The sequence below is a fragment of the Lepidochelys olivacea genome, assembly GCF_965140295.1.
Source record: "Lepidochelys olivacea isolate rLepOli2 genome assembly, chromosome: 1".
Taxonomy (NCBI): Eukaryota; Metazoa; Chordata; order Testudines; family Cheloniidae; genus Lepidochelys; species Lepidochelys olivacea.
The window spans coordinates 307,803,096-307,818,664 of record NC_140411.1 but is presented as its reverse complement, the minus strand read 5'-3'; the positions used below and the strand labels follow the sequence as shown (position 1 = coordinate 307,818,664).

Below are 15,569 nucleotides of genomic sequence, written 5' to 3'. Positions count from 1 at the left end.
TGGAAAAGATAGGGAATTCAGAAGACCTATTGTTCAATTCCTGTTTCAGCTACAGGCTTTCTGAATGATCTTGGTTAAATCACCAGTCTTACCCCTGTGCCTGATTTCCCTTTACCTGTTAAATGGGAATAATACCTCTCTCCCTCAGAGAGGTGTTTCGAAGATAAAATCTATTAATGATTATGAGGTGCTGAGATGCTGTGATGAGGCAATATTTATATAACTTTTTAAATTAGACAAATCATTCTGATGCTAAAAGTGGTGCTTGTGGGATGCCATACTTGCTAAATCCACTTGTGCTTAAAATTGACTGAGAAGCCTTAAATAGTTTCACTATCCATTATGAATGTCCTCAAATTACTTATTTCAAAAGGCTAATTCCTTTCATATACTTTTTTCTGTGTGAATTGTTTATTTTTACAGTGCAACGGAACTCGTAGAATTTATTTTAATACGTGAATTTCTGTGATTTTTTTGGTCTGTGAATTAAAATTTAGTAGTGTATTTTACCCTTCATGTCTGCCATTAATGATGAAGATTATATTTACACAGAGAGTAAAGACAAGGGGTAAAATGTTAAGAGGCTCTTAAGTCCTATTTTCAAGAGTCCCATTTTCAAGAGTGACTTAAGCTCCTAATTGAGACACTTTGGACCAGATTTTTAAAGGCACCTGTCTGCATCTTTAGGTGCCTGAATACCTTTAAAAATCTGGTCCAAAGTGTCTCAATCAATTTTGAAAATGGGACATAGGTTCCTGAACCACATAGTGGTTAGTGTTAAACTCTCTTTCATAAAACAACCTTTAGGATTGGATGCCTGTTAGTTGACTTGGCTGCAGGTTTCCAGATTATACCTGAAGAAAGATCTAGGACTGGTTTTACACTGGAGACAACTTGTTTGGGGAGCAGGAGGAGGCCATAGTACAGAGAGTGAAGGAAAGAAAGGCCATACTCCATTCCTCTGGACCTGTGTCTTGCTCTTTAGTTCCTCCTTTGGAGGGAAGGGAAGGGAAAGACCTTTCTTAGACAGCTTTTACCTCATCAGTTGGCTTCAAGGGAGCTCAGTACTACTCAGCACAGAACTCTTAGCCTCAACAATATTAGAAAACAAGGGTTCTAATCCCTTTTTCAGCAAGCAACAAAACCTGAAGAGTTTAGCTGGCCTGTGACTACCAGTAGCTTGCCAGAATCTACTTCTAAAAGGCTCCCCATCTAGTTCTGATGTCTCTGGGGATCTGATCACTGGTCATCTCCTTGGCAGCTTGGCTCCTGACATAGTAGTGATCTTTAGTGCACGGATGGTGCATTTGAGGGTTGGGTGTGCACTGCTCATTTTGTGTGAAGACTGCGGTTTGTGAGATTCAGGCCATCGTTACTTGTCTCTAGCTTTAAAAGTATAGAATCATAAATTAATGCTGTATGACAGTGTGCATAACTATTAATGAAAGAAAATTGTTAATATGCTTTTCAGTTTCTGGCAATCTGAATTTTTTCGAATATTCTGTTTTAGAAAATGAGTTCAAATCAAGCATCTGGTACAGATCTGTTCAAATCAATGGTCTTGGAAACATGTTGAAATTCCGGTCCTATTGAAGTCAATGGGAGTTTTGTCACTATGTTCAATGGGTCAGCATTTTACCCAATATCTTTACAGGAATTTGCAAATGTTTGCTGCAAATATAGATCACAGAGTTGTATAGTAGTTAGATTTAGAAGAAAAGGTTCTTTCTCACAAAAATAATTCCTTTTTATCTACTGCCCCAAAACAAAAAGTATGTCTTGGTTGAAATATCTATTTTGGGACTTGCAAGAAAGAATAGCGGCAGTACATTGGGAAACAAAGCTACAGAATTAAATTGATTTTAATAGTAGCAAACTGTCATAAATATATTTATATTAGGTCACTTTGTGGAAATGTCACTTTTGAGTCCTCCTAAATAATAGTTAGATAAAATAAAATAACTTTTTAAAGATGTTTTTTCCGCATTGTTGTTCCCAACTTCTGCTTCTGTTTGTACATAAATATGTTAAACTATTTGTACAGAAAACAAAACTGATTTCAGTTAGTCTTCAGATTGAATAACACACTGAGGCTGCCTTCTAGGGATGACCATGATCAGTTAATTCTCTTTTAAGCACAACTTGCACTATCTACCTTAAGTCTAAAACCTTAAGGTAGATATAAGATAGATCAGGGAACAATTTTGACTTTTCAGTGAGAAATTGAAAAATAAAATGTTTTAGCAAAAAAAATAATTTCAATTTGGAAATGCTGCCATGATACCTCATTGCTCCCAATTTCTTCTATAGACTGAGCTCCTTGGTTGGACTGCATCTCTCATGATGCTCTGTGATCTCTCCTCATAGTGAGGAAACCATTTGCATCCTCAGTCTCTGGCTATGGTATATCATGGGAGATGTAGTCTAGCTGGGGTGCCAGCCCATCAAAGACAATGGGGACATAGGGAAACCAAACTACAACTCCCATGAGGCACCACAGCAGGATATTCTAATTGAAATATTTTGTGTTTCTTTTTTAAGTGTCCTATGCATATTCCCATCCATGAGATGCTCCAACCGGTTCAGCTGAACAGTAGAACCCTAGTTAGCAGCAGCTATTGGAATGGTTACATGCCTCCCACACCTCTCCCGTCAGTGAATGTTGAATGTTCCAGGGCAAGGGTACAAAAGAGACATGGCGCTCCAGCCACCTCCGTTCCTTCCAACTGTGACCAGCTGAACAGATCAGGAAATGCTCCAGGGAGCTTATGGCTCTGTACCTTGTTAGCTAGATAATAATTTTATAGCTAGAATTAGTAGTTTGTTAAATAGTATTAGTTTAAGTTAGTTGTAAATCTTTGGTTTTGAGATAGCGGAACCAAAGGCTAGAAAGCCTGGTTTTAAAAGTTGTGTGTCGTGTCCGGTAGTTTCTAGCACCCAACGAATGTACCAGATGTCTGGCATGTTTGGATGAGGGACACTCAACGTCAGAATGCTCAGTTTGCTCGACTTTTATAATGTGAGCAAAAAAAGGAGACAAAACAGGCTTCAAGCAATTTTATTACAAGAATCATTGTCAGCAAAACCACCCAGAACTGAGTGAGTGAGTACAAAGTTCAAACAAATCTCAGTGACCAGCATCAGCTCTAGGCAAGTCTGCAGGGAAGAACAACAATTTCTCCACCGTAGTACCAAGTATTAAAGGATCCATAAGTGGGAAGGATCCAAAGAGGAAAACTACTGTGGTGTTAGTCTCAGTTTCCAGAGCCAATCCACTACAAAAGGAAATCACTGTTGAGGCAAACATGAGCGCTTAGTCCTCATTGGTGTCAGCCTCTTTGCAAAGAGCTAGTCAACATGAGAAAGACCCATCTGACCAGAGGGTCTTCAAAGAACTTATCCTGAGTACAGATTCTCATGGTAGAATAAGGAGACATTCTTCTTCGGATCCAGTCATGTTGATCCAAATGAGGCAACTCTGAAAGCAAGAGCTATGGAACCAATGAGGCAGGAAAAAGATAAGTCAATACCCTTTTACTCCGGGTACTGGGTCTCTTAGCATCAGTCACCTCAATGACCCCATATGCTTATCTTTGGATGTGAGACCTGCAATACTGGCTAGCAAGAAATTACAAACCAAGCTTTGACAATGTGCATTGCAAATTGATAACTTCACAGCAGGTGTTAACAGCACTGATGTGGTCAACATGTGCTCTAAATGTAACGATGATGAGTATACCTTTCAATCTCCCTCTACCTTCAGTACTATTGACCTCTGATGCATCTACACTGTGATGGGGGCTATTAGTCATAACTGTGGTCACCAAATGAAAAGAATCTGCATATAGGTATCTTAGAACTGAGAGCAGTCAGGTTAGCTCTAATGTCATTTCTGCCTGAGACTGAACACAAGATACTTCAGGTTTTGACAGATCATGTGACAGCATGAAATTATTTGCACAAAGAAGGTGGGACTTATTCCTTCCATGACCATTTTTCCTTGGCTAGACATACTCCAAGGTTGGCAAGTCTCATAGCTGTATTTGATGTAGAGGTATTTGTGAAGCTGACCTCTCTCTTTGGAAAAATTGGGCTGAGACTATCCACAGAATGGCAATATTTTCCAGTCACTAATAACCTAGCTTACATTTGATCTAACAATTTAAAAATGAGAGGCTGCGTAGAAATGAAAGTAGATGACCAGTCTGCTGAGCCATCAAGACTCACTTAACCACACTTCTCTAGCTCAGTTGTGATTTTTTTTTTTTTGGTCCAAAAGTTATGGCCGCAGTTTGTTAAAGTTGCTGTTTGGGGTGCAGGTGTGTGTAGGTGGATGGGAGGTGGGGCATTGTGTAGGACTAAACTCTGACTAGATGTCAAGTTGACAGTAGGGTCCTTTACTCTCTAACAGGGGTTGGATAACACCTCCACCCATTCCTCCAGTCCGCAGAAAGGGTGAGGCAGGGGGGAGGCAATCCCCTGCACCTTAAAGTCAGCCCCAGCTCAGAGATCTGTGGATGCCCTGTAGGTGGCTGACACCACTGGTGCTCTTCTCTCCAAGCCCTTTAGGAGGCACAAGCCTCAGCCTGCACCCATCCCCACTCACTGAGGCCTCCCTAAGCCTGTCCCTTGGAGTGGGTGGAGAGACAATGGAAGAAAAGTCCTCAGGGTCTCACAGGAGTTGCTGCTGCTCAGAGCAGGCCCAATACACACCACCGGGTGAAGCTGGAACTGTATCTGGGCATACTGTGAGGCCAGCAGGACTGAGTGGAAGTGGCAGCACTTGGCAGAGCCAGAGCCAGGGGCAGGAAGCAGGGCGAGCCCCCCAGGGACCTTGGCCAGGCTCCATCATCTTCCTTATCCACCACTTTCACTGCCCGTACCAGGTTATGATGGAGGGGAGTCTGGGCCATATTTGAGTGAGTGGCATTGCAAAAAAGTTGTGGCAAATGTTGGAAGTAGCAGTTTACCTCAACAAAATCGTGGCCTGTGATTTTCTTTCTTTTCTTTTCATATACACAGCCTTATGTATAACATAGTAAAGAATCTGTCTACGTTAGCTACATGTTGTGACTAAAATGAATTCAACTGGTGGAAAATATTTTCCTAATTACTTGGTAGTGCCAAGAGTCCAATCTTACCTACAATTTGAAAACAAAGAATCTTTGCCATAATCTTTGCCATAATCTTACACAGTGAGATGCATATTGTGGGACAATATAAAATAATCACAGTGCATACCTTTATTTGGCTGTATTGTTAAACAAAGAGTAGGGAGATTTTATTTTTTTGATTTTTAATTTCTAAGCACCAGGAAGAGATTTGTGATCCTATGAAAACCAAGTGTTTTACTGCATGTCATTTTAAAATTAGCACATTTTGCATTTTGAATATAAACCCTCTAGAGCCAACAAGACAGTTCAGCATTCATGTGATCTTAGCACCTGAGCTTCATAGGGATTTTCACCTTCGCAGATTTTTCATTTTCACTAGGAATACTAACATGCAAGTTATTTAAGTCCAGATGCCTAGATATCATGAAATTTTAATTTAGGAAAAATGTCATTCCCAAGTGTATCACTCTTATTTATTTAAAAAAGAACCTGCATGTTTTATAAATCTGTGTAAGCCCCAGCTTGTCAAAGTGAGGTTACTAAACAGTAGCATCAGTCATCTGTATGTTATTCTCTGTAGGAATACATAAGCTTCTTATTATTTATATCATTGTGCTTTGTTTCTTCTTTTGCGCGTGCGTGTGTGTCTGGTGGTATGTGTAACTTGCACATTCTAGGTCACTGGAGCTTTTTTCTTTGACTATGTTCACAAAGTTATTTGAGCTCTTTGTTTCTATGAAAATGTGTTTAATATATGTTTAAGGCAATAAGATTTAATGCAGCAGTTCAGGATACTCAATGAAGATTTGATCGTCTTAATCTTTCTTTTCCTGATTATTTAGATGAGGTATATTAAGTGGTTTTTGAAATGTACCTGATTTCACAATGGGCAACATGCCAAAGAGCCGATCCCTTTCCTTCCTGATAAAGGTATGAAATTATGTCAAACCCTTTGTCTTTTCTGTCTTTGTAGTTCAGAGGTAAAGTGCCCCTTCCATGTGATCCAGTGTGCAAGATCATAGACTGGATTCTTGCCGTTTGGCACCAGCTGAACTCCTGCTTATCCCGTTTAGGTGCACCTGAAGCACTCATAGGGCCAAAACATTTCTTCTCTTGTCCGATGGAGCCTGGGCATGGCCAAGTCACACTGAAGTAAGAGTTATTCCCTGATTGCCAGTGTTAAGGCATAGTGAGGTACTAAAAATATTTATGAACATAATGATCATGTGTTTCCCAAATCCAATAAGATATTTTTATGATCTTGAAAATAGAAGTATCATCTTTTAGTTACAGTTATTAAAACTATGGTGTGCATAGCCTAAAATTAAACAGCCAGTAAAATTGTGCAGAAAACATACAAAGTTTCCTGTTTTTCCTGAAAATGTCACAATTGTTTGGTATGTTAAATCAACATACTCTGCTTCTGAAAAGAGCCTATGTTCCAACACTTTTGAAAACATGTTTGTGATTAATCAAAAGAATAGGGAAATAGCTAACATATTTGTGATTCATAACTGTCAGCTAAAACACACTGCATGGCTACATTAGATAGTCAATGAATCTTCAGTTCATATTTGTTTTGTGTGCCAGTCTGGCTACTTGGCATATTCATACAAAACTCCTCCAAACACATTGTCCAGCCTGCTTTCCTACACTCTCACTAATGCCACTATTAGACCCTGACTATTAGTCTCCTCCAGATCCTGCCTGGCCCCTGGCTCCAGTCTCCTCTGCCGAGCTCCTGCAGCTGCCTGACTCCTTCCTGTCACTCTGTTATTACGTCCAAAGCTCATTTACTTGCATTTTCCCTCCACCCTCTTCTATCCCAAAGATGTCCCAATCCCCACCAGGTGTCTCCCCAAAATATCATTATCCAAATGTGGATTTGGTATCTGCTTGAAGCTTAATGGTTGTTACTGTTACACAATGAATCAGTTATGGCATTGGGCATGGGCAATATGGAAAAAAATCTGTGTCTATAAAAATCAGTTAAATCTAATCTGGGACCTTAAACACTGAAATGCCTTAATCTTAACTATGTGGTTATTGCATGGCATCACAACAGGACAGAGTTAAAGTTGCTGGAGTACTTTAACTATAAATTTCCAACCATAATGGATTTAGATTTATTTTAAGTGTAACCTTAACTCTGAATTAACTAGTTTTGGGATAATATGTAGTTTTGGGATAATTACAGCATCGCTGTAATGTTGGTTTTTACCCTTAACTTTTTGATATGTACTTTCAACCTTAACTCCATCTTAATGTAGTTTTTGTCAGGGAATAAACAATAAAAATAAACATAGCTACAATGAATACTTACTGGATATATCTTGCTTGGTAGTGTGGTAATTAATAGTGTTGGGATTTAAATGGCGATAATTAGGTTTCATTGATGGCTCACTGGGTGCTGTTGTTTCAACCTATCCGCCTGAACAGTATGCTCAGCAAGACATCAGTGGCAGCTGTTTTTGCAGCCAGAAGTGTGTTATACCTTCCTCCTTTGAAAGTGGCAACTTAGGCCTGGTCAACACTAAAATATTAGGACAGTTTAACTACATCTGTCAGGGATGTGAAAAATCCACACTCCTGTGTGGTGTAGGTAAGCTGACCTAAGTCCCTGTCTAGACAGCTCTAGGTTGATGGAAGAATTCTTCAGTCAACCTAGCTACTGTGTCTCAAGGAGGTGGATTACCTACACCAATGCCAGAATCTTCCTATTGGCATAGGTAGCATCCATACTGAAGCACTACGGTGGCACAACTGCAGCGGCTTAGCATTTTAAGTGTAGACAAGCCCTTAGATTCTGGAGAGCAGAACAAGTAAATTCGGAAGACTCCAGTTCCATCTTGCTGATTTTCTATGCCCTTGTATTTCTGTTGTCCTTGGTCTTGAGAATTAAGTGTGATCTTCCAAAGGGAATTTTTTGTTTTGTTTCATTATGATGTATAAAGGAGGTGTGAAAGAGACTTTTCGTAACCCTTTCTTTCCCACCACCCCCCTTGTTTTAAAACTTATACCTTAGAAATATCAAATAGGCTCAAGGCTAGCGTTTGTTTATATTGTAGGACTTAATAGTATCTCATGTATTTGGGGAGCTTGAGCAGGAGATGCCAGAATGAAAAACAGACACAAGGACTGACTTAAGTGGCCAGATGCAACTTTATTAACTTAACAATAGGGAGGGTGTTATATGACCACCCCTCACATACCAGACATTTCACTGGCTGCAGGTTAACAGGACTTGTATCATATAACTAATAACCAAGATAGATGCTCTTCAGCCTACCCTTCATATGCTGTTCACTTCTGTAGCCTGTCATCCCCTGCACATGGAAGGATGTGGGTACAGAGTGTCAAAGGGGACCTGGGTCTGCAAAGACTTCACGTTCCCCTTCTCTTTATAGGCCCAAGTTCATCTGCAAAGTCCCGGGTCTCATTTTCCTTTGGGAGCTGATCTTGTATAGCCTTTATCTGCATTATACACTAGCAGCAAGTTGCGACAAACAACATTCCTATATTATCTCTTAATATTATTTGCTATTTCTTCTCTTTTAACCCAGCTGTGCCTCCACAATGCTGTGAGGAAGGCAAAAAAATCACCAGACTGTTGCCAGTTTGACCCAACGAGGAAAAATTCCATTCTGATTCCAAAAACAGACAAGTGGTCAGACCACTGCATCCTGAAGCACAGCTTAGTATACATCAACTACAGGAAAGGAAGGCAGAGCAGTCATAAAACAATATGGCTCATGAAGTCCTGGACAGGTTTCAAATTTGGGGAAGGAGCATAATAGCTAACTGGTTTCTCCATTCCCTCCCCCATCCCCAGACCAGCAAGGGGCAGGCAGAGAAAGCCTCTTCCTCATGCACATTTCTCTATGCAACTGATATTAGAGGCGCTACCTGCTCCAACTTTCCCTCCTTCCCTTTATTTGGGAGTTTGGGCATCATGCATTTTAGTTTGACCAAACATCATCCCTCTGCCTTGCGCTGATTGGGGAGAGGGTGGTATTTCAGACCTCAAATTAAGAAAGAAGGATATCAAATTTTAATGGAAACCACTTTTCTTCTAACTCTTTGGACAAGCATTTGAGTTAAATTGTTAACAACAATAAAAAATGCAAGCCACTTCCTCTTTTGGTCAGGCTAGCCAAAGATGTCAGTTTCTAATGTTAAAACAAAAACAAATTAAAGGCACAAAATCCGTTTCCCTACCCTACTTGTAAGTCATCTTTAATAAATAAGTTATGTGTAAAACATGTTTGATAACTTGTCCTGATTGTAAAGTTTTCTGTATGCTTCAAGGTGGCTGTCCAAATTATGGAACACTGTCATTGCTCCCAGAGTTCAAGAAGCAATACTCTCCAGAGTGTCTGTGAAGAGACCGTCTGCACTGGGACAGACAGCAGCCAAAAAAAGTCCTAGTCAAGGCCAACAGGCTGTAGTTAAAGCAGCTCTCAGTATCTTGCTAAACAAAGCTGTTCTGCATGGCTGTCCTCTTCCACGAACAGGTAACAGTGAACAAGCTCAGCTAGAAAGCAAGCAGTTATATACTGGAATTTCTTAAGCAGGATTAACATTATTTAATGATTTTTTTTTAAATAAATGTAGCACTTCTCATCAGTATATCTCAAAGCACTTTAGAGAAGACGTCAGTACATAACAGTAATTTCACAGATATGGTAAGTCTTGTGATTAAAAGAGTTTGATCCCATTGAACGGAATAGTGATGAGAAATCTTAGAGGCCATGTTAGTTCTTTGCTAACTGCATATCTCTAAATGCTGCAATGCACTCAGCATTTTTTTTAAAATGTGTATTAATATTGTTTCAGATCTGGATAGATGCATAGCAGACTTTAAAGGAGGAAATTTCCCCTTAGCCATGGTTTCAAGCTACAAAAATTGTAATAAGAAAAGAGGAGAGAATGCTTCCTGGAGAAAGGTGAGCACAAGTCCTCGTAAGAAGTCAGGCCATTCATCTTCCCAATCATGGAGTAAGCAGGAGGCAAATACAGAAGGTAAAGCTTGTTATTTGGGACCACGGAAAACATGTTAGTCTTTTGTGATGGGGGAGGGTGTTTTTTTGAGATGAGTAGATATGACCCTGGAAAGAAACTGGTTTTTATTTTTTTCATGTTTGAACTTCCTTTTAATTCTCAGCAAAAACAAGGTGCATTTAATGTTCATGTCTTTTGAAAATTGTTCGGCTCTTTTGCTCTTTTTCTGGTACTTTTGCAATAGCCTACTTAAATTTATTTTTGTTCTCGTTAAATGTCCTTCCTGTTATTTATAGCACATAAAGTGTTAAATGACATAGTAAGTATGTCAGTTAAATAATCTCATTGTTTTACATGCTTTTTATATATACACAACAATAATGTAAATGGTTATCATAAAAATCAGACATACTTTCTCAATCTATGATCTTTTCACTTTTGCCAGCTAAGTGGAATCAAGCCAGTTTTGGAATTGAATGGGAGAACTCCAAAGAATAAGATAGGGACTGTAGGAAATGATGGTGGAGATGCAGTTGGTGGCATTCTTTCCTCTACCTCAAAATTATCAGATGGGCAAAAGTCTCTGGTTTTTAAATTGCAGGGTTTTTTCTAAGGTTTCCTCTTCATTGCCAAAAATAAATTCAAAAAAATCCAGAGTTCACATAGGGAAAGACATTGTATTTTAGAGGTTCTAAGATGTTCTAGGCCAAGGCGTTCGAAGCACCGCAGGCCAGCAGAGGTACTCTGGAAAACGAGACCCACATGCAGCTAAGCAGTGAGTTATTGGCTTTATTGAAGGTTAGTGACACACTTGCAATGGGGACTCCAAGCATTGCTGTCACAGAGGCGGAGAACCCAGCACACCGGAGCTTTGCCTGGGACGGAGTCCGACGAAGGGGCAATCAGCGAGCCATAATAAGCAGTACACAGAAACAGCTCATGAATATATAATTAGGTACTTTCCTAAGGGGGCTTTCCGCTACCTGGCAACGGGCCATGCAAGGCAGACAAAACCGGCCTAAAACTGGTTACAGTTGGTTCTCCATGTCCTGCAGTGACCGGGCGGCCTTGAGAAAGCGGAAGTTCCCTAGCTAAGCCGTAACAAAGGCTTCCACAGTTCCTTACATAAGAGGTTACTATATAGTTGATAACTGGTTTAATGCAGCTACAATAGTGTGGCAGATATAATTAATAAGTGGCATTTATAAATTTATAATGCCTGTCACCCAGAGATCATGAATCAGTCAGTAAATGGTTAACTATAAATTATACACGGATTGCATTATCGATATGTAAAATCAACTACTTCTGGAATACAAAAAATAGCATTTTTTAAACAGCACAGAGAGGACTTCAGAGGGTGCTGTAACCAAGGTGGATGCAGGTTGCTTGAGCTCTGAAGTAGTCCATGGGGAATCCCTGAACATCATCCCCTAAACCCACCATCCCCAACCCCAAGAAATATTGTGCCTGACTGCTGAAACCCCCAAGGTGCCCTCTAGCTCTGCATCTTCCTCTCCAAATCTGAAAACACTGAAAAAATAGAGATCTGCCTTCCTGATTCTGCAAACAAAATGGTGCCTGAATCTGATGGAGCGCAGCTGATGGTTGTATTGCAACAGATGGCTGCAGAGACTGTTGAAATTAAATCTAGTTTCCACCCTACCACTGTGCCTCAGATTCAGAGTTCCCTTACATGCTCTATCCAGATGAATGGGGAAGTAGAACACAGAACTTCTGAAGTGGAAGATAGTCTCAAAGAGAACAAATTCCAGGTTATGAAGAACTGTAATGATATCAAGACTACTGAGACCAAGCCAATTGATCTAGACAATGGCTCACAACAATGTAACACAAGAATTGTGGGTGTCCCTGAGGGAATAAGAAAAGGCAAACCCTCTGAATTTGTCCCTAACTAAGTTGTTGGATCTGCTGGTAAATTTTTGTTTTGAAATTGAGTGGGCACACTGGGCCATAGCCCTTCCCGCCAGCTCCAGGAGGTCAGCCCAGAGCATTGATTGTGTAGTTCCTGAAGTTTACCACTAAGGAGCTTATATTGCAAAAATCCAGAGGAAAAAAGGAGCTCTTGGGGGAGAACCAGCAATTAAAATACTGCTTTTTCAAGTTTCAGAGTAGCAGCCGTGTTAGTCTGTATCTGCAAAAAGAAAAGGAGTACTTGTGGCACTTTAGAGACTAACAAATTTATTTGAGCATAAGCTCAAGATTATCCCTGTGATATGGTTGCAGTGAGGGCAGCTTTTAACCAAGCACAACAATTGGCTAGGAAGATGGACTAGAATTATTTTATTAAATATCTGGCAATGTTCAATATTAAAGATGGCAACAAGATAGTATCATTCAGGTCCCCTCAGAAGGCAGAAAAATACCTCAAAAATCTGCAAACTCCTCCCTCACAGGAGGAGATATATATGGAATGATTTGACTATATGTAATTTATGTATTGTTCTCTGAGATCTGATATGGCTGCTCTAAATAAGTTGATAGGTGGTAGTTGAATGATATGTATTTTCATTTTCTTTTCTTTTTTTCTTTCAGTCCTTTATAAATCTGCTCCATCTCCATATAAAAACATGATTACTTGTCAGGTACTTCATAACTACATACATGGGTGATTTAGGTTTACAGGATGTGTGGAGATTGGATAATCCAATGGCTAAAGACTATAGGTTTTTGTTTTGTTTATTTGTTTGATTTTTTTTCCTGCAGCTCATTCAACTTATTCAGAATTGGACTATTTCTTAGTGTGAGAAGACTTGATCAGTTCTTTCACTGATTATGGCATTTGTGCTATTGTTATAGCTGACTGTGCTCCTAAATATATTTCATAGCATCATAGAATATCAGAGTTGGAAGAGACTTCAGGAAGTCATCTAATCCAGTCCCCACTTCAAAGCAGAACCAACACCAACTAAATCATCCCAGCCAGGGCTTTGTTAAGTCGGACCTTAAAAGCCTCTGAGGATGGAGATTCCACCACCTCCCTAGGTAACCATTCCAGTGCTTCACCACCCTCCGAGTGAAACAGTGTTTCCTAATATCCAACCTAGACCTCCCCCACTGGAACTTGAGACCATTGCTTCTTGTTCTGTCACCTGCCACCACTGAGAACAGCTGAGCTCCATCCTCTTTGGAACCCCCTTCAGGTAGTTGAAGGCTGATATCAAATCCCCCCTCACTTTTCTCTTCTGCAGACTAAATAAGCCCAGTTTCCGTTAGCCTATCCTCATAAGTCATGTGCACTAGCCCCGTAATCATTTTTGTTGCCCTCTGCTGGACTCTCTCCAATTTGTCCACATCCCTTCTGTAGTGGGGGGACCAAAACTGGACACACTACTCCAGGTGTGGCCTCACCAGTACAAAATAAAGCAGAATAATCACTTCCCTCGATCTGCTGGCAATGCTTCTACTAATACAGCCCAATATGCTGTTGGCCTTCTTGGCAACAAGGGCACACTGCTGACTCTTATCCAGCTTCTCATCCACTGTAATCCCCAGGTCCTTTTCTGCAGAACTGCCTCTTAGCCAGTCGGTCTCCAGGCTGTAGCGGTGCATGGGATTCTTCCTTCCTAAATGCAGAACTCTACACTTGTCCTTGTTGAACCTCATCAGCTTTCTTTTGGCCCAATCCTCCAATTCGTCTAGGTCACTCAGGACCCTATCCCTACCATCCAGCCTATCTACCTCTCCCCAGAGCTTAGTGTCATCTGCGAACTTGCTGAGAGTACTATCCATCCCATCATCCAGATCATTAATAAAGATGTTGAACAAAACCGGCCCCAGGACCAATCCCTAGGGCACTCCACTTGATACCGACTGCCAACTAGACATGGAGCCATTGATCACTATCCGTTGAGCCCGATGATCTAGCCAGCTTTCTGTCGACCTTGTAGTCCATTCGTCCAATCGATACTTCTTTAACTTGCTGGCAAGAATACTGTGGGAGACCATATCAAAAGCTTTGCTAAAGTCAAGGTATATCACATCCACTGCTTTCCCCATATCCACAGAGCCAATCAGGTTGGTCAGTCATGACTTGCCCTTGGTAAATCCAATTTGACTGTTCCTGATCACCTTCCTCTCCTCCAAGTGCTTCAAAATGGGTATCCTGAGGACCTGCTCCATTATTTTTCCAGGGACTGAGGTGAGGCTGACCTGTCTGTAGTTCCTTGGATTCTCCTTCTTCCCTTTTTTAAATATGGGCACATTTGTCTGTTAGGCCCCCAGGGTATATACCCCTATCTAAAATGTGGAGCTTAAATACCATTCCACTGTTTGATACATCATTTGTTAACTCTCTCCAACAAGAGTTAGAACTTTTAAAAAAAAACACACGTGCCCCCACCACTTCATCAGCTGCCACGCTTTGGGAAACCTTTAAAGCCTTCATCAGAGGCCATATCATCTCTTATGCCTTCTATAAAAAGACATGGAGAGAACACAGAATTGAAATCAATACACTTCTGTCCCAAAAAACAGAGTTTGCTTTATTCTGTTTCAAGCAAAACTACTGGGAATCTGGCGAGAGAGCTGGCAAGCTGTGGGCACACAGACTTAAGCAAAAGGCTAACGATAATTGCTACATAGTCCAAGGTCTTTCCTGGGTGTAATAATAACTGAAATTACAATTCATTTAGAGTAGGCTGGAGAGTTTGCTCATTCTTGGTCTCACTGAACATGTTCAATAATGTAGGTGTTCAGGTTTCAGAGAACTTTTTGTAAAAATTCAGTTGGGAACCTGTCTGTGCCAGGAGTCTTTCCAGCCTTCATTTCTTTTATAGTCAGTTCCACAATTTCTAGAGGGGTATCAGAGATCTGTGGCAGAGGCAATCTGCTAAAAATGTTATCTAGGGCATCTTTACTGATCCCTCTTCAGCTAAATATAGCTTGCATAAAACTGTTGACATTGTTTATTAATATCTGACTGTGTGGTATGTAGCAATAAATGGGACAAAGCACTGTTACTCCTTACACACACAAATCTTCCATAACAGACATTGCTCCGATAATTTGCATCATCTGATTGATAATATTGCCACTTAGAGAGATTCTAAAGAATCTTTAGCTGTTGTTTCTTTAGATGCTGAAAAAGCTTTTCAACGCATACCCTCTTTTACATATTAGCAAAATTTTGGACTTGGTATATAATTTATTTCTTGGATTAAGTTTTTATACTCCAATCTAACTTCCAGGATAGTTACCAATAGTATTATTTCTGCCCTATTTCCATCACAGAGAGGTATGAGGCAGGGCTGCCCCCTTTCTCCTTTTCTCTTTGATTTAGCTCTAGAACCTTTAGCCATTGTCATCTGAGCAAATCAAAATATTTATGGCATTACGGTGGGCCAAACAGAGAACTAAATTGTGCTCTATGAGGATGATGCTCTTGTATCTACACCTAAGATTACCATTCCTAACCTTCTAACACTGTTAATA

General features: G+C 40.3%; 1 protein-coding gene across 1 annotated transcript in view; it reads left to right on the top strand.

Moving 5' to 3' along the window:
- Positions 1–15,569, top strand: part of CTTNBP2 (cortactin binding protein 2) — a 187,581-nt gene that overhangs the window by 154,237 nt on the left and 17,775 nt on the right. The window contains 3 exon segments of the mRNA XM_084617298.1: positions 6,088–6,266; positions 9,423–9,628; positions 9,951–10,136. Coding sequence (XP_084473424.1) covers positions 6,088–6,266; positions 9,423–9,628; positions 9,951–10,136 — 571 coding nt within the window.